The 17,751-nt window shown below is 43.8% G+C and overlaps 3 protein-coding genes and 1 long non-coding RNA gene across 12 annotated transcripts in view; 3 read left to right on the forward strand and 1 right to left on the reverse strand.

Annotated features, from left to right (window-relative positions):
• The window catches only part of LOC116785245 (protocadherin Fat 4-like), a 37,389-nt gene extending 36,339 nt beyond the window's left edge, over positions 1-1,050 (forward strand). The window contains exon 44 of the mRNA XM_032684506.1: positions 322-1,050. Within this exon, the coding sequence (XP_032540397.1) occupies positions 322-525 (204 nt within the window). The 3' untranslated portion in view covers positions 526-1,050. The remainder of the gene's footprint in view (positions 1-321) is intronic.
• Positions 1,051-9,418, forward strand: LOC116784123 (activator of 90 kDa heat shock protein ATPase homolog 2-like). The gene is made up of 9 exons (XM_032682358.1): positions 1,051-1,211; positions 1,353-1,543; positions 4,844-4,929; positions 5,546-5,660; positions 5,945-6,033; positions 6,236-6,358; positions 7,125-7,226; positions 8,029-8,080; positions 8,314-9,418. The coding sequence occupies exons 1-9, from the start codon at positions 1,132-1,134 to the stop codon at positions 8,487-8,489; spliced, it is 1,014 nt and encodes a 337-aa protein (XP_032538249.1). The 5' UTR covers positions 1,051-1,131; the 3' UTR covers positions 8,490-9,418.
• Positions 9,419-11,738: 2,320 nt separating this feature from the next.
• LOC116784125 lies at positions 11,739-13,042 on the forward strand. The gene is made up of 2 exons (XR_004355964.1): positions 11,739-11,928; positions 12,909-13,042. It is a non-coding gene; the product is annotated as an uncharacterized LOC116784125 (long non-coding RNA).
• A 314-nt stretch (positions 13,043-13,356) lies between these two features.
• USP34 (ubiquitin specific peptidase 34) overlaps positions 13,357-17,751 on the reverse strand; it is a 107,949-nt gene continuing 103,554 nt past the window's right edge. For all 9 annotated transcript variants that reach the window (XM_032682353.1, XM_032682354.1, XM_032682346.1 and 6 more), the window contains 6 exons: positions 17,551-17,674; positions 16,838-16,917; positions 16,197-16,337; positions 15,927-16,073; positions 15,390-15,549; positions 13,357-15,129 (listed from right to left, as the gene is read on the reverse strand). In XM_032682353.1, the coding sequence (XP_032538244.1) occupies positions 14,519-15,129; positions 15,390-15,549; positions 15,927-16,073; positions 16,197-16,337; positions 16,838-16,917; positions 17,551-17,674 (1,263 nt within the window). In that variant the 3' untranslated portion in view covers positions 13,357-14,518. The remainder of the gene's footprint in view (positions 15,130-15,389; positions 15,550-15,926; positions 16,074-16,196; positions 16,338-16,837; positions 16,918-17,550; positions 17,675-17,751) is intronic.

The following is a 17,751-nucleotide window of genomic DNA, read 5'->3' on the forward strand; positions in this document are numbered from 1 at the left end:
GATGATCTTTTAAGGTCCCTTCCAACCCAAACCGTTCTGTGATTCTACAAAAATCTTAGAGGAGGGTCTGTTGTCCCTGAGTAGAAGGAAGAGGAAGACTTGTCATCCAGAAATTATGATTCCCTTCTGCCTGTTATGGAATGTGCACAGTAAAGGGTTCTTGTGTGCTGCTCCAAAAACTTCCCACCTTAAAAGCAATGCTTTGTTTGCAAACTTCACAGACAGAAAGTATAAGTTATACAACTTCTACTGCTTCCAACTTTCCCACACTACCATTCCTAACAGAAATTTCTGCCTCACCTGCACTACGTTTTCTTGCAGGACTCCTTTCTGACAGACACAGCCCAGAAATCCGCTCCTCCCATAACACCTCACCCCCCGTCACCTGCCCCTGGAAAAGAACTGAAAGGAGTAAAATTTTCAGAAGTGGCAGTGATTTTGGACGCAGATGACGAGCCTGAAGATTACGAGCCCGAAGATGATGAGCCTGAAGGCGATGAGCCTGGCTATGACATCTCTTTATAATAAGGACACCTGATGACGAAAAGCACGATGACAGGACAGAATTAAATGAGCAACAATAGGGGGACGCTATCCAGATTTTAATTCTGCTACTACTGTTATAAGAGAACAAGCAATCTGCCGGAGGTGCTGCTCTGCAGGGCTGCTCCCCCAGCACCGGCGCTGTCTCGCAGCGTATTTAATTTCCTCTGCCGCGTGTCGAATAGCCAAGACAATAAACCCGATTCCCAAGTACTTCTCAGACATCCATTTTCTGTTCTCTGCCACCGAACTCCGCGCCGCGGTCGCTGCGTGAAAAACCCAAGAGCTCGCTTTCCGCTTTTCCCCTTTCTTTGACGTTTTTTCTCCCTGTTTTCCAGTTACGCGGCGGTGCCTTTCCGCCGGAGCCGGGACCCAGCCCCTGTGGAGCGGCGTTTCCAGGTCTCGGGAGCGGAGGAGCAGCGGGGTAAGAGCCGGGACTGCCCTCGGCGGGTTGCGGCTCCCGGTCCCTCCTCCCTCAGCGCGGGGAGGGCGGCGCGGCCTCTCCTTCCTCCTCCTCCTCCTCCTCCTCCGGCGGGGCGGGGAAGTTTCTGGCACCTTCTGGCGGCGGCGGAAGCGGCCGGAGCCGCCATGGCCAAGTGGGGCCAGGGGGATCCCCGCTGGATCGTGGAGGAGCGCGCGGACGCCACCAACGTGAACAACTGGCACTGGTGAGGGCCGGGATGCGGCGGGAATGGGGCGGGATGCGGGGAAGGAGCGGCGGGCGCTGTGAGGGGTGGGGGGTGGTGGAAGGCGGGCGGCGCTGACCGCCCCCCCCCCCCGGCCCCGCCGCTCCCTCATTCCCGGGGCAGGACGGAGCGGGACGCGACCAGCTGGTCCAAGAGGAAGCTGAAGGAGGTGCTGGAGGGGCTGGTGGTGGAGGGCGAGGCCGGGCGGTGCGAGATCGGCGACCTCAAACACGTGGAGGGCGAGGCGTCCTGCAACAGCCGCAAGGGGAAACTCATCTTCTTCTACGAGTGGAACCTGCGCCTCAGCTGGAAGGGTAAGACAGGGAGAGGGGGGAGCCGGGGGAGCCTCGGGCATTGCCGCGGGATGGCAGCGAGTCCCGGCGCGGCCCTGCCACGGGGTGCCTTAGGCGCTGGATCGGGAGCCATTCCCTGGAAAAACGCGAGTGTCTCAGTGACCTGCAGCGGGTCAGAGCCGCGGGGACGCTGCGGGAGCCACGTGGGCCCGAACCGTGTAAATGCGTGTTTTTAAATAACCTTGAAACCCGAGCTCGGCGCTTTTCCCCCCCCACCACCCGTCTCCCGATGTTTTTCCGCCACGCGTTTCCCAGCGCTCGTTTTGCCTTGCAGGGAGTAAAATCCCTGCGCTGTGGATTGCTTACAGCTCCGTGCTTGGGTTGGTTTGGCTTCCCAGTGTGCCCAAAACACAGCCGTGCGCTTCCTCAGGTGGAGAGCAGGAAGGAGGAGAGCCCAGGAAACGTGAAATTGCACGTATTTCCAGAAATTTAGTGTAGTTTTGAGGATCATGAATTACATGAGGGTAAATAAAACTCTTTAGTGGGAAATGAGGAAGCTAGAAATAATTCTTGATTATTTGGGATGCCCAGGCGTTTTTGTTGTGCTGTCTTCGTTTGCAGTCCCAGCTCCTGGAGTTGTCCTCAGCCGTGCTTTTCCCATGACAAGCTCTTTATTTGCAGATCAGCTTTTGGTGATATCAGGGAATTCTTTCCATTTATTAGATGGCCTTAAAACTTGACAGCAATTTGTGGACTGTCCCTTGCGCTGGAGTAAGAAGCAGGAGGAGCTGATGGGAAAGCACCTGCATGGGAATTTTTCCCTGGATATTTGTAATGCCAAGTGACAGGCTGTTCCTTCCCTCCTTATTTCTCAGGCCTTGAGTGTTACTGTGGGAGGTTTGGCTGACCAGAACAGACTTTGAAGTCTGCTCCCACAGTAAGAGGGGACTTTAAAAAGTACTGTCGTTTATTTATTTTTTATAGTTTTAAGTGCTCCAAGTGTGTTACAAACTAAGAGCATACTTAGAGTGTGATGTAAATGTTAGCAGAGAGGAAGGCAAACACTACACACTGTGAAATAATGTTAAAAATATATAATTGCCACCAGCTTTTTGACTTTTTTAAGCTAAGCTGAAATCACCTTAAGTTTCAAACACAGGTTAGTTTGTTGGGTTTGTTTCAGCATACAGAGCTTAAAAGTAGGCAGATACTTTGTTTGTATTTCTATGGAAATTGTTTCTAAACTCTCCTGGGAGAGTGTTTATAGACAGCTCTGACTTGGGTTAGATGCTCTGCTAAGTTCAGTGCTGCACGGAGTGGATCTTGTCTTTGAGAGCTTAGTTTGAAATCCTAAAGAGGGGATTTTTTAATCCCTAAGAAGGAAATCTTTCAGGGAAATCCTAGAAAAAAAAGGTGGTGGGTTTTTTTTCCTAAATTTGATAGCCATTAGAGTTTTTTGAGAGCTCTGAATTCAAGGTGAGAGTTCAGACTGAACTGCTAAAAGCACTAATTGCTGTAATTAGTTCCTTCTACAAGTCTTCTAGGATAACTAGGACTTCAAGCTATGATTAAAGTGTGGCTATGTAAGGACAAATGATGGAGATCCTGAAATTTGCAGCCGGTTTGGAAGGTCCAGTGTTGGAAAAACATTGTGCTTTGCAATTTATATTAAACAAGAAGGTGAGCAACTGAGGTTACTTAATGTCTCTAAAATGGCTGTTCTGTCATTTGTTAGAATATGCAGTGAGGATTTTAATGGATTATTGTACATTGTGGTGGAAGCTTTATGAAAACATGTTTGTCCTTTTAAAGCAGTTTATTTCAACAGCGGGTCTTTGTGAGTGATGTGCTTCACAGTTAACGTTCTAAAATAATGGATTGGCAGGAAACAAAAAATAATTTATTCTTAGGTCTGTTATTGAAGTCCCATGGGATTCAAACAAGTAATTTGATAGTTTGATAAGAAGTAATAAAGCTTTGTTTACATTACAGTGTCATTGGAAATGCAGAGCTGCACCAGCACTCTGCCCACATCATGTTGTCCAACAGCTCTGTTTGTTCACTGACTGGACTTTGCACAGACACTGTAACTTTGCTATCTGTGGATATTTTGGGAGCTTTGAAAGTTGTTAATAGGATTAGCTGGGTGGAAAGAAGTCAGGTTTGTGTTTTGAGGAGCAAAACTTCTTCCTGCTTGCTTGCACTTCCTTTCTGGGGAGAGTAGCCAAAAATAAGATTGGCTTTGCCCTCTGCAGGGACAACACTGTGTACTTCTCCTGTACTAATCCTGGTGCTGGAAGGGAGCAGGGAGGAGCACACTGAGGAGGCTGGGTGTGATTTGTGGTGGGCCCAGAAGTGTTTCAGGGCTGAGACTTAACTAGTTTGCATGGCTTTTAGTGGAGCTGCCAGGTTCTCCTGCCTAGTTGAACCTTTCCCTGTGTGGATGTGGCTGCTTGTGGATTAACAGACTTTGCATCTTGTGCAATCCTTCATTGCCTCAGAGCCCGACTGGGGAGGGATCTTTGCCCTTTGTGTTGCCAGCAGTCCTTCACTGTGTTCCTTGCCAAGAAACACCTGAGCCTTTGGTTGTGTCCTTGCTGTGATCCTGACCAGCAGCACGTGGGGTTCTGCCCCTGCAGTGCCCCGGGATCACACGGTGGTCGTTTCAGGGCAAGCGATTAAAAATAATGGGAGTGATATTAAATAGTAGCTGGGTCGAGCTGGCTCCTGTGAAGGTGAGAGAATCCAAAGAAATACTGCATTTACCTCATGATAATTCCCCCTCTGCAGTTGTGCTCAGCACTGGGTTGGTTGTATTTGGAGTTCTGCCAGCGGGCTGATGGAAGCATCTTTGCTGGGTTTTGTATGTTTTGACAGTGGGCTGATAAACCTGCACGTTTCTGCTGTTGCTTCCTAAGGAGATTTTATCATGATCTAAATAGTGAGCTAATTTCAATAACGAAATGTTTTTGCAAGGCAGAGGGGGGGAGAGTCTTCAGTGTAACGAAAAAAGCATCAGACCTTAAATTCAGTCTTTTCAGGCAGAGCAGTCTGGTACAGAACATCTCAGGGCAGTTCATGGAGCTGTGTAGGTCATTCCCCTTTAGATGCACATCCTATGCTGGCAGAGGTCAGAGCTCCCTGGGAAAGCACTGGAAAACACCTCTGAGACTCCAGGTTGCTGTTTAGTGCCTTTCAATCAGCCTCGAGGCAACTCCCTTCAAGTAACACTTGTGTACAGCTCATTTCCAAGCATAAAAGTCTTGCTATGGGGGAAATAGTTTTTAATAATGCATTTAAGAATTCGTTATGTTAATACAGGTACAGTGAAAGAGTCTGGTGAGAAACATAAGGGATCTGTTGAAATTCCTAACCTGTCAGAAGAAAATGAGGTAGATGATACAGAGGTAGGTGTGAAATACCGGTATGGCTGTATAGGTTCAGAATTCTTAAGTAAAGCATTAACCAACATACAGGCATCATATTTTGATTTATCCTGTCATTAAGTGGGATAATTACACGTGGATAGTTTATTTCATGTTTCTGTTTATTGTACTTGGAATAATGACTTCTCTCTGTTGTCAAATTTACCCGCGAGGAATGTGCACAATTTGCTTTGCTAATTATGGTCTGTGACAAATGTATTAACTACAAATTTGAGAAGAACTCTGCTTGTAGTCTTAAAAAAAAAACACCAAAAAAACAACTCAACAAACCACCCCCCAAGCCCTAAGAACTTAAGGAATCTCCATGTTGGTTGTATAGCAGTTGGCGCTGTGGCTTCCAAAGATTCCTCAGCAACTCTTGTCTATCCTTGATGAACTAAGTGGAGATACTACATTTATTTAAGTCAAAACTCAACCTATTTTTAGCAAAGGTCAGCTGCTCTGAGAAGATAATGAACTTGAAATTGCAGCTGTCCTGTGAGCATAGTAAACAAAGCCCAAATGCTTGCCTTTGTTGCCAGAACCCAAAAGGCTCCTGATCAGGTGTCTCTTAGATGTGTCATTTTTCTCTTTCTAGATAAATGTCAGCAAGAAGAAAGGGGAAGGTGACGTTCTGAAGGACCTGATGAGAACTGAAGGAACCACAAAAGTCAGAGAGGCCCTGAGAGATTACCTGAAAGCACTTAAAACAGGTAAATTCAACAGCATGTTGTGTTTCTGTGTGGGGCATCTCTCCAGAACAGGTTGGTCATACATTGGCAAGTCCTTGGGTTTGTATTGTTTTTATGGTTAATCTGTTCCTAATGAAAATACGTGGGTAAAGTGGGGAAACCAGATGGGAGTTTTATGTCCTATTCAGTGCTCCTGCACAGTTCTACCCCTTCTCCACAGTTTTGGTGATCTTTATTGTGTACCTGAATGTCAGGGTGATGGTACAGCTGAATTTCACACTGAAAAGTGTTTTCCTTCCTTCCAGAGTTTACCTTGGGAATGATTCTGCCAACAAAAGCCCCTGTTGGTCAGGAGCTGCCCACGGAGCGGAAACCAAGTGGGAACACCGTGCAAGTAAGTTGGCTTTAGTTTTTTTTCCCACTGAATTTAGTGACTCCCAATTAATAATACTATTAAATAAATACAGAAATACATTGTATAATTGCCATGTATTCACAGCAATGTGTGTTTGAGAATGTGGAGGTAACAACAGTCCTGCCATGTCAGAACTTCTAAGATCTTGGACTTACTGATGCGACTGTTTTTTGCTTTTCAGGACTCTGTTTCACCACAGTCTCTGGATACAGTTGGAGTAAAAATTCCAACAGTGAGGATACTTATGAGGGAAATGTTCAACTCTCCAGCTGATGAACTTTACAGCATCTTCACCACAAAGGAAGTAAGTGATATTTTCAGCAGGCATTGTAACTTAATGTGGATGTTGATCCAGCTGAATAGTTGTGTAAGTAAGAAATGTGTCACAGTGTCAAGTACAGATTCCACTTTTACCTTTTTAATAACAGCTGAACAGATTGCCTGAGACCTTTTTTTTTCCCCACTTGTTACCTTAACAGGAAGAAAAACCAACTAAACAAAGGGAAGCTGCATCTTTATGTAGTTTCTGTGCAGCTCAGTCTCAATCTCCTTTGCTGCTTAGGAAAAGCTTTGCTGTTTGATGTAGGTTGTTCAGGAGCCTGAAGGGTTCAGTAATGGCACTGCCATTATCCACAGCCTGCAGGTTAATTAGATTAATTACTGGAGGTTTGAAATACAAATTCACTAATTTGGGGTTTGGGTCCTTCATAAGAGCCTGTGTTGGAGAACTTTAAATGACAATCCCAGCGCTTCCCTCGGGAAACAAGAGCTGTTGCTCCATTTCCCTCATTTCCCAATGTAGGAACAGCCAGTTCTGTCTGTGCCTGTGTATGTGCTGTGGCCATACCCCCTGCAGGTGACCAGTCTGTCCTGCTCTGTATTTACCCTGCAGGTTTCTCAGTGTTTATATTCTCATCCTGTCACCTCACTGGACCTCACTGCAGTGCTGTATAAAATCAAAAGCCTGATGAGTGTTTAAAGACTCTTACATATATCACAGTTAGTTTTAATTTCTTCAGCCAATCTCTCTTCTCTGCCAGTATTTTTATGTGTGTGTTCTTTTTTGTTAGTTAGTACAGAAGTTTTCCAAGTGCCCAGCTGTGATTGAAGCAGAGAAAGGAGGCAAACTCCAGATGTTTGAGGGCTGTGTCAGTGGGGAATACACAGAACTGGTAAGAAGCTCCTCCCCTGCACTTTAAAAATGGGGGGGAAGGGTGTTACCTCATTTTCTGAAACAAAAAGTAGTGTAAATTTGTGACCTTTCAGCTTCCCTAATGCCTCTTTCAGTTCCTGTATTTCAAAGCCAAACAGGTGCTCGTATGTTGTGTGGTTTTACTTCCCTGTGAGAAGAGCAGGCACTGCCCACACCTAATGACCTGCACTGGAGGGGGGGGGGGGGGGGGGGAGGGAAGAAGCACAATCCTGTTTAACCAGGAGTGACAAAGCAGGTTTAAGGTGTAGCTCTTGTATTCATTCTTCTTTTAACTGGAGAACTGATTTTTGTTCAGCTCAGGGCAAACCGTTACCTGCTGTGGAAGCAGAGGGAAGTCAGTTCTATTCATCAGCCTTTGCTGATAAGGATCTATTAGATCAGGACCTATTTAAATGAAAAGTCAGAATACAGAGTCTCCCCTGAGCTGGTGTTTGTGCCAGCAGTGCCTCATTCAGGCAGGCTGGGCTGGGTGACAGAGTTGACAACACTTGCACATTGCAGCAGGGCAAACACGGCTCGTGCTGGTGCCCGTTTCAAGGTCTGCCAGAAAATCAATGGTGTCTGTGCAGTAACTAATGAGCCCTGACCTTTTCCCACAGCCAGAACACAGCATGGAATGCAGCAAGCTGAGAGCTCCAGGAAAACAGTTTATTTCAAAAATCAAACTCTAGTCTTTGTCTTGGTTACGTACATGTGTCTCCTTGGTTTTCAGGGGGAATAATCTCCGATGCTAACTGGAGAACATCCTTCTCTTCCTCCAGGTCCCAAGCCAAAGAATTGTCCTGAAGTGGCGGTGTAGGAGTTGGCCTGATGGTGAGTCTTTGTGAGGAATTCTGATATTAGAGGCCTCCTTTGCAGGGAGAAGGACCAGCCCTGGCAGGGACAGCGTTCCCGGCCGGATTCTCCCTTGGTCCGTGTTCTTGGACAGCAACCTGGTGTCCAGAGGTGAAAAGACAGACACAGGCAGCAGCAGAGAGGAAAGCAGCAGCAACAACTGCAATTCTTTAAAAAACACATGGCTGAAATGTGGTATTTTCTTCCCCCAGAACATTATGCAACAGTTGCCTTGACCTTCCAGGACGTGGCGGCTCAGACGGAGCTGCAGCTGGAATGCAAAGGAGTCCCCGTCTCCGCCGAGGAGAGCACCAGGCAATGCTGGAAGAAGCAATATTTTGAGGAAATACATCTTTTACTGCAGCAGTCCCAAGACAGCATGGAATGATAACAGCACTGTAGTTTTGTTAGGGCATTACTTTTTATACTTTGTTAACATTTGGTTTTCTAAAAAAAAAAAAAAAAAAAAAAAAAAAGGAAAAAAATAGTAATTTATTTGTGGGAAGAATAAAGACCCACTTCTATGATACTGTATATAATTTAAACATTATTTATGGATTTTCAGTGACTGAGGAGCAAGGCAGACTATGGATATAAACAGCTTTTCCTGGGGAGACTGATCTCTGCTCTGCTTGTCTGCAACCTCAGAGATAATAATGAGATAATAATGATTGAGCTGCAGTCAGGACTGTGGTAGGACTCACACTTCCAGCAGAGGTAGGTGAGCTACACCAATCCACAGGAAGCATTTCCAGTTCCTTAATATTCAGTGAATGGAGTGGCAAAATTCCTGCAGGAGATGGTTCCCAGCAGAGGTGAGCCCAAAGGGATTATCAAACTGCTGATCCAGTAGATCTTTCAAAAAACGGGGGGGTATCATTTACAGCCTCTTCAAATACTTTGTTAGATTGTTTTAACTGCAGACAGATTTTGTTTCTGACTGCAGTTTTAGGGAAAGACAATTAACAATGTCATGTAATTATCAAGTCTGCATGCACTGTACTCCCTTCCTTGACCTCAGTGTGACATTTATTTTGGAAGCAAACAAACAGCACTAGTGCTTTCTGCAGTTCTGCAAGCCTTCCACTTCAATCATTTATGGCCCTCTGCAATTCTGTACCTCAAATTAAAGACAACAGCTGTCAGAGAATTTTGACAGGAGCAAAGCTGGGATACTCAAACCAGCAAGGTGAGCAAGGCTAACTTAGTTCTCAGATGCTTTATAAGAAGTGTACAAATCCAATATGCAATTTGCAGCAGACCACAAAAGGGCTGCCTTTGGAAAACGTGCTTGGCTCAATAAAAGATGTGACTTTACCTGCAGTTTATTTTCTCCATAAACTGATCCTGCCACACTAAATGAGTTTAAGTCCTGTAAATTTTAATTTTAGTTAGCAAGTTTGTAGAATTAAAATTTTTAGGACTTAAACTCATCCAGCAACCACACTGAATGGGTTTAAGTCCTAAAAATTTTAATTTTACAGGGCACCAACATATGGCAGCCTTCCCACCCAAAAACTTCCATCCACCAGAGGATACAGATGTGCTGCTCTCTGCTACAGGCCAGGTTATCCCTGAAAAGCTGCAGGCATTTATTAACCCCTTGGAACTGAGGTGAGGTGTGGTAGTAACAATAAACACCTCCAGAGGCACAGACTGGTTACTGTTGGTTGAACTGGGTGGTGTGGTTTAGGTGTCCAGATTGAGGGGTGGGAAACAGCCCCTTGAGAGATGTCATATTTTAACATCTTCCTTTTCCTGAATGTTCAGAATTGAGTTACATTTCTCGATGAATATTCCAGGAAAAAAAGCCTGACATTTTGAATACAAAAATGATTTAGGGTAGTGATTGACAAAGGGACAAAATAGAAATAAAAAGAAAATAGAGAATCAAGGTGTAAAACAGATCAGGCTTCAGCAGCTTAGAGTGTAGATGCTTAAAGAGATTTTGTGACAATTTAGTAATTGAGAGTAGGTTGTTATATGCAGCTCCAAGTTTCTTTAAACAGTGAAACTACAGCCCCAGTATGTCTCTAATCTCCTTCCACTAACTGGAATGGACACCTGCTGATCCTCAGCATTAAAAGACAGGACGTAGCTGTTTCCAGCACCCCACCGCTTTCTCCAGGTGTGGGGCTGCCAAAAGCCCTGGGAACCTCCACAGCTGCTGCTGGGAGGGCAAGGACTGGGAGGAGGAACAGCCCCAGTGACCCTCCTTTCCTCCTCAGGGGAAAGGACTTTTGGCATGATTGTAATATGTTCTTATAATGTTCTGTAAAACATGCCAAGAACATGCTAACGTCATGCTAAGAACATGGGAACAGCAGGCAAAAAAATCTTAGATTTGCTTTTCGTAAACATGACAGTCATGTGTTCCTAGCATGATTTAAGTCTTTTGTAAATAACATGCCAAGAACATGCTAACATCATGCTAAGAGCATGCTAATGTCATGCTAAGAACATGAGAATATCATGCTAAGAACATGTGAACATCATACAAAAAGATTCACTTTTTGTAAGCATGACGTCCATATGTTCTTAGCATGATGTTAGCATGTTCTGAAGAACATGCAAAGAGCATGCTAATGTCATGCCAAGAACATGTGAACATCATGCAAAAAATATTAGATTCTGTTTTTGTAAGCATGACAGTCACATGTTCTTAGCGTGATTTAGGCATGTTGTAATTAACATGCCAAGAACATGCTAACGTCATGCTAAGAACATGAGAATGTCATGTTAAGAACATGCTAATGTCATGCTAAGAACATGTGAACATCATGAAAAACTTAGATTCGATTTTTGTAAGCATGACTTTCACATGTTCTTAGCATGATGTTAGCATGTTCTTGGCATGTTATTTACAACATGCTAATGTCATGCTAAGAACATGCTATTGTCATGCAAAGAACATGTTATCATGCAAAAAAAATTAGATTTGATTTTTGTAAGCATGACTTTCACATGTTCTTAGCATGACATTAGCATGTTCTAAATAGCATGCTAAGAACATGCTAATGTCACGCTAAGAACATCTCATCATGTAAAAATCTTAGATTTGCTTTTTTGTAAGCATGACATTCACATGTTTTAGCATGATTTAAGCATGTTGTAAATAACATGCTAAGAACATGCAAACGTCATGCTAAGAACATGAGAATGTCATGCTAAGAACGTGAGCATCATGCAAAAATACTAGATTTGGTTTTTGTAAGCATGACTTTCACATGTTCTTAGCATGATTTAAGCATGTTGTAAATAACATGCCAAGAACATGCTAATATCATGCTAAGAACATGTGAAAGTCATGCTTACAAAAAGTGAGTCTAAAATTTTTGCATGATGTTCACATGTTCTTAGCATGATGTTAGCATGCCCTTAGCATGATGTTAGCATGTTCTTGGCATGTTATTTACAACATGCTTAAATCATGCTAAGAACATGTGACTGTCATGCTTACAAAAAAGCGAATCTAAGATTTTTTGCATGATGTTCATGTTCTTAGCATGACATTAGCATGCTCTTAGCATGACATTCTCATGTTCTTAGCATGCCATTAGCATGTTCTTGGCATGTTATATAGAACATGCTAAGAACATATGAAAAATCATGCAACACCCCCCCCCCCCCCAAAATACTAAGATTGGCTTTTTGCCCAGCTGAACGTTCCATTTTGTGCCCACAGTTCTCCTGGATTGAGAGAAATCCGAGGGAAAAGTTCATTTCCCTTGTCCCAGGTGCCCTGCAGGAGGATTTCCAGCAAACCAGTTTCTTCTAAAATTGGTGTTAAAATTTCTCATAAACTCTGCAATAAAAAGCAAAAAATGGTGAATGACTGGTGAGCTGAGAAAGCCAAAGGGGAAAAAAAATTCAATGGGAATGATGTGATTGGTAAGATTATGGCCAAAAATCAGTACAGAGGATGGTTTCAACAGTCTGAGTCCCACAGCAGAGCTGACTGTGCAGGGAGATGCTTTTAAATAGAAAAACTTAATTTTGAAGGGGTTAAATGGGAGGTGGAACTTCCAGGAGGAAATAAATAATAATGAAATGAGAGGTGGGATAAAGCCTGGAAGAAAATCAAAGCTTTGAGAGACTGAGGGAGCCAGTTAAAGATTAAAGGGTTTTAGGGTTAAAGGGTTTTCAAAGGCAGGGATAAGGGAACATTTTTGAAGGTAGTGAAATACAAACCAGAAAACTGATGTGAAGTCAAAGGGGAAAACTGTGGAAAAAATAATGGCTTACAGAACATGTAAAATGAGGGACAGGGAGGACAAACAGCTGGAAACAGAATGTGGAAGAGCAGACATTTGTGCAGGTACTGCTTTACTTCTGTTTAAAAAATACAGGTGGAAAAAAACCAAACACCTCAATAAAATTGCAGGAATACTCCAGGGGGAAATGGGAAGGTAATGTAAGAGAAGAGCAGTAAAAATAATCATATTTCTGGTAATCTTGACATGATTAATGGGGTAATATTTGTGTAGCCTTTATGAAGTAATTATTAAGTACTGTTTATAGTTGGTCTAGTTAAAATGAGATAAAAACCATCCCAACAAACAGGACCCCACTCTCCAGTACCAATTATGGTGTGACCTCATCCTGGGGGAGGAGATAAAGCCAACAAAGGGCAAGAGCTGGAACTGAGGTCAGACAATTTACCAACAGTGTTAATAAGGGTGATTAATTAACTGAAACTACTCACCAAAGGGTTACAAGGGCTGCTGCATCTCAAAGATCTTTAGAGCCATTGGCAAATATCTTCACAAAGACAACCTGAACAATCACAACTCACTTGGTTTGGCAGAGACTTGAGAGATGAATTTTGATTGTAGAAGTTCTGACCAGAAAAAGCTGTTGATGATTTCTCTGAATCACAACCTGGGGAGAAGCTGATCAGAAAAGGTAATAAAATCATTCCTAAAGAGAGCAAAAACATAATTACTTCATGTCTGATAAATGAGACCAGCTTCACACTCACCAGCATCAGCAGTGTCTGTAAATGCAGGAAAAAAAGTCCTAAAGGGGAATTTAAAATGTGAACTTTAAAGACAAATTATTAATTACACAAGGTTAAAACCAATGAGAGTAGATTTAAAGGGAGCAAGAATATCATATAATAGACTCAAGGAGAAGCAAATGATACTAAACTGTAGTAAATGGTAGATGGAATGAAAGAATTCAGAAGAAAAAAGACCAAAATAGATGTATTATGAAGACAATAGAAAACAAATGAGCTAAGCAACTGGAAAATGAAACTGAAAATGGATTTTAATTGGATATTAAAACCAGTATCACTGACAGGCCAAAAGGTCACATAGGAAATGGATATTGCTCAGAAATAACAGGAGGAAACAGGACGGGAGAGGTGATAAAGTCATTCCAGCTTTCCAGGGCTGTAGCAGCTGTCAAAAATGAGGGAGCACAGCCAGGGAGAGGGGAAAAAGAAAGGAAGTCTGCAAATGGTGCAGGAGAAAAATGACATCATCACGCAGGTTAAAATTAAGGAAAGGAGATGCCAAGTTGCACTGGCTTCTGACAGCACTTCATGTTCCAACACCAAGCACCAGCCCCTCCACATTTGTGCACATTAACCAGAGCAGCACTGAGATTTCCATCAATCCTGCCCACCTGCCCTTCATCTCTCTCTGCTCCTCTTGCACTTACTTAGGAGGTTCTTTGCTGACAAATCCAGAGACTGAAGCAACATATTATAAACAAATGAAAAGTCATCACAATCAGTTTAATGAAGTGCACAGAATAGCAATTGATCATGTCAATAAAAATAAAACAATTAATTTTACATCAAGTGTGCTTTATTTCCTCCACAGGTATTCTGTTAAATAAAGCACCATATATATACTGCCAGGCCACAGCTAAAGAGGATTCTTTACAGAATCAAATTTCTTGTGGTTGTTTAGTATACAAGTAAACTTAATTTTGATAATAAGAACCACAGCGATCTGAGGCAATCTGCCTCGATTATAAGGTACAAAACTGGCACAGAGGACACCATATTATACACAGTAAAAATGCCATAAGTTTAAATTACATCATACAGGGCCAGGAGGCCCTGTCTCCCAGACAGCCATATTAAATGAAAGCCACTACAGTGAACTCTTAATTACATAAAACATAGCCATTATCTGATTGCCCTTTAAGAAAGTGTACGGTAGGATGCAAAATAAAATAAAATTAAAAACAAAAGAAAGGATCTGGAGTTCTGCCTGACCAAGAATGAAGCATATAAATCTATCTTGCCATTCAAGCAGAGAGCACTGGACAAACTGAAGCACAAAAACAGAAATAAGCAAAACTTATACAAACAGCATTTTTGGGGGGGGCGGGGGGGAAGGGAGAAGAAGGATTTTAAAAAAAAAACCAAAATACTTAAAAGCAGACATGCTCCATCTAATGTCAAGAAGCAGCTTGGTTTCCTTTCCCGGATATCCGTGTGACCACGTGAATCGTAGACTCAATGGTCCTGCACAGGATGTCTAAAATGTCCTGCTGCTGCACGTGACTAAAAAGTCCTCTGGAATGGCCACAGCTGATTGCTAAACTCGTGTCGGGGTCCTGGGCTGGTAAGGCTTGGCCGTCGCAGCCCCTCAGGTCTGCGAGGTCGGATAAAACCGCGGAGATCGACGTGGAAGGAAACTCCGAGTCCTCCTCGGCTCCCATGGAATCCTTGGGAGCCTGCAGGTCTTTGAACTCTTTGCACTCCTCGAATTTCCCGTTTCCCGGCTGCTCCTCCGCGTGCTGTGCCCGCGTGGCCAACATTATGTCTTCTGAAAACGAAGAAGGGCCTTCCATTCTGTACTCCTTGACAGAACTGCTCTCGGGGGACGGAGGGTCCTGCTCCGTGCCCGGATCGATGATGGAGGAGTCCCGTGTCTCGTTGTCCGAAGTGCTGGTGGGGGTCAGAGCCTCCCTGGGCTCAGCTTTGATGTCGCTGATGCAACTGTCCACCGTGTGCTCCTCGTCGCTGCTGACCCGCCGCCGCTTCACAGGAGTCGCTCCTTCATCGTCTGCAAGGAACGGGAAAACTGGCTCAGGGAAAAGGCGCTTTTCCTGCCGCTCCCGCCCGCTTTCACATTCCCATCCTTTCCCACGGTCAATAAATACTTATTTCCTGACGGAAAATTCATGCAATTCATGAATTTTAGCTCCACAATAAAGTATTTCCCGTGCAGCGTTGGACCAAGGAATGGCCCACCCTGCAGGGATAAAATAATGTCTTACGCTCATTTTACAACCATTAGAGCGACACCATTATAAGAAGGCAAACCTTTAGTTTTTCTTTCTTTGGCTTCTTGCTCTTGTAATGAGTTCCTCTGTTGCTGACAAGCTCTACATTTGTTTAAAAGCTCTTGTAAAGTTGGGATCAGGGCTGAGTTGAGCTGTTTGGGAGTGTGCACTGAAAGCAGCAAGGCAAGTGCTCGGAGGTCCTGGAAAAACAGAGCAGTAACAAACTTAACAAGCCTTACTTCAAACTGGCCTTGGATTAATCCTGTGCAGTAAGGCCCAAAAGATCAAATTCCAGATAGATTTACACTACTGAAATGTCCCACTCACTGCTGTTTGCTGACCTTAATGCAGGTCTGTCCTAAGACAAAATCTGGCTGGGTTACAACGTTCCTACCATTAAATCTGTTGCACTTTGCATCACTTTGCTCCCCGGGATATGACATTCCCAGGTTGCCATGCCCTCACCAGGCTCAGAGTGGAGCAAACAGTGCCCACCCTTAACCAGGACCTGGCACAGGGCACTGAAGAGTTCCTGTAGGAAATAAATTGGTATTTTAACAACTTAGGAAAGACTCACCCCGTTTAGAGTAGAGCTTGCTTTGGAAATTTCAACCCTCTGGTTGCTGAAGTCAGATTCTAGGCTTTGATACTGATTTATTAGATTTGTGATTAGAGTATTGATTAAGTTGGCACAGTTTGCTTCAGAAAACACCTGCCCTTGCACCTGTGAAAAGAAAGTATTTTTTTTTTAAAACCAGAAAAAACCTGGAACTGTGAAAACACTATCCCAAAATGAAACAGCATCAATGACTGCATTCCTTGGAATTGTCACTAAAGGACCACGTACCTTGAGAAGAAAATGGGTCAGAAAGGTGTACACAATGTTGTTGTTGAGAAAGGTCCTTTCATCCATCAGGATACATTTTATGTATTCTGCAAAAACTGGATCTTCACAGAGCAGCTTCACACAGTTCTTGGACACGGCAGACTGGCAGGGAGAGAGAACATGGGAAGTCACGACTGGAAGTGCAGGCCAGGCCCACTGAAACACAGCTCAGGTCCAGCAGGTGTCAGCAGATTGTACAAATCCTTATTTCACATAGTCCTGGAAGGCTGGTTTATCCCATCAGTAAGTATGGGAAGGGACGGTGCCTCCCAAAGAGATCTCCCAATTTTTCTTTCATCATCCCAGTGTTTGTGCTACATAAAAAGCTGGGATTTCACAGGGCAGGACAAGGTGGTGTCTGCACACCCACCATCCCACCAGTGCTGCTGTGGGGAGTTGTTCAGTGTTTGCAGGGTGTACTGGGAGCAAATACAATATCCCAGATTTTACACTTCAGTTATCAGGTTCTATCAGGTGGCAGCAACATAAGCAGAGGTGTTTTATTAAACACCCATTAGTTACAATTCCTGGGTTCATCCCTGTTCCACATCCATTGTGTTTTGCTGTATTTCCATTCTCTTGGTGCTCAGCCTGACTCTTACCTGAGTCTGACACAGCTCAGTCCAGAGTTTGGGGAACAGCGCGAGATGAAGTGGCAAACCTTCATAAGCAACCAGGACACCTGGAATTGCAGGAGGAAACAAATCAGTGTGGCAGAATTTTGTGGGAGACAGGGAAATTCCTGATAAAAGCAGTGCCAAGGTGCTGTATCATTTCCTAGGATCACATTCCAAGCATTTCTTATGATCAGAAACCCCCGGTCTGTGAGGTTTGTACGGTCCATTTAATGAACACACAAATGATTCAGTGGGTAAAAGAACATTCTGTGATCACTCTTTGGACAAGAGTATTGGTGTGACACTGAGGTCTGTGCACACTGAGTAACTCACCCTCAGGCCCGTGGGGGAAGACAAAACTGTAAATATTGTCATATAATTGCCACTGAGGTGCTCAGGACTCAGCATCTGATCCAAAGCCATTTAAATTGCCAATACCAGTTCTGTATTAAACTCTAAATGCACAAAACCCCTGAATTCTCCCTGGTTGCCTCAGCTCCTTTCTGGACCCACTCGTGGGTAAGGCTGCACTACCTCATACATGGATACCAGTTTTGTGGATCAAAATAATGTCCAAATGCAGCGAGTTTCACAAGCTCTGCTTTTCCTTAAAAACTCTGAATATAAAACTTAGTGGAGAAGCACTCAAAGTTACCACAGGAAAAGTTACCCTTGGGCTGTTTCACCCTGATACTCACTCATTTTAACTAAAGTTTCAGTAAACTTTTCACAGTTGATTGCAACTCGACACAGGAGGTGGATGAACTGGTGATAGGAGAAGAAATAGTCCAGCAGCATCCGGTCGTAAACATCATCTTTGCCCTGAAGATTTAAGGGAGCTTCATTTAAACTACAGAACAACAGGACATCTCCCAGAGTTCCTAAACATCTCCCTTCGT

This window comes from Chiroxiphia lanceolata, chromosome 3 (genome assembly GCF_009829145.1).
Source record: "Chiroxiphia lanceolata isolate bChiLan1 chromosome 3, bChiLan1.pri, whole genome shotgun sequence".
NCBI lineage: Eukaryota > Metazoa > Chordata > Aves > Passeriformes > Pipridae > Chiroxiphia > Chiroxiphia lanceolata.

What these genes read in the sequence shown, in the direction of transcription:
- LOC116784123 (XM_032682358.1), top strand. Translation starts at nt 1,132, where the DNA reads ATGGCCAAGTGGGGCCAGGGGGATCCCCGCTGGATCGTGGAGGAGCGC. An exon ending in CCTGAAAGCACTTAAAACAG is followed by an intron (nt 5,661 to 5,944) that starts GTAAATTCAACA and finishes CCTTCCTTCCAG; the next exon opens with AGTTTACCTTGGGAATGATT. An exon ending in GCATCTTCACCACAAAGGAA is followed by an intron (nt 6,359 to 7,124) that starts GTAAGTGATATT and finishes CTTTTTTGTTAG; the next exon opens with TTAGTACAGAAGTTTTCCAA.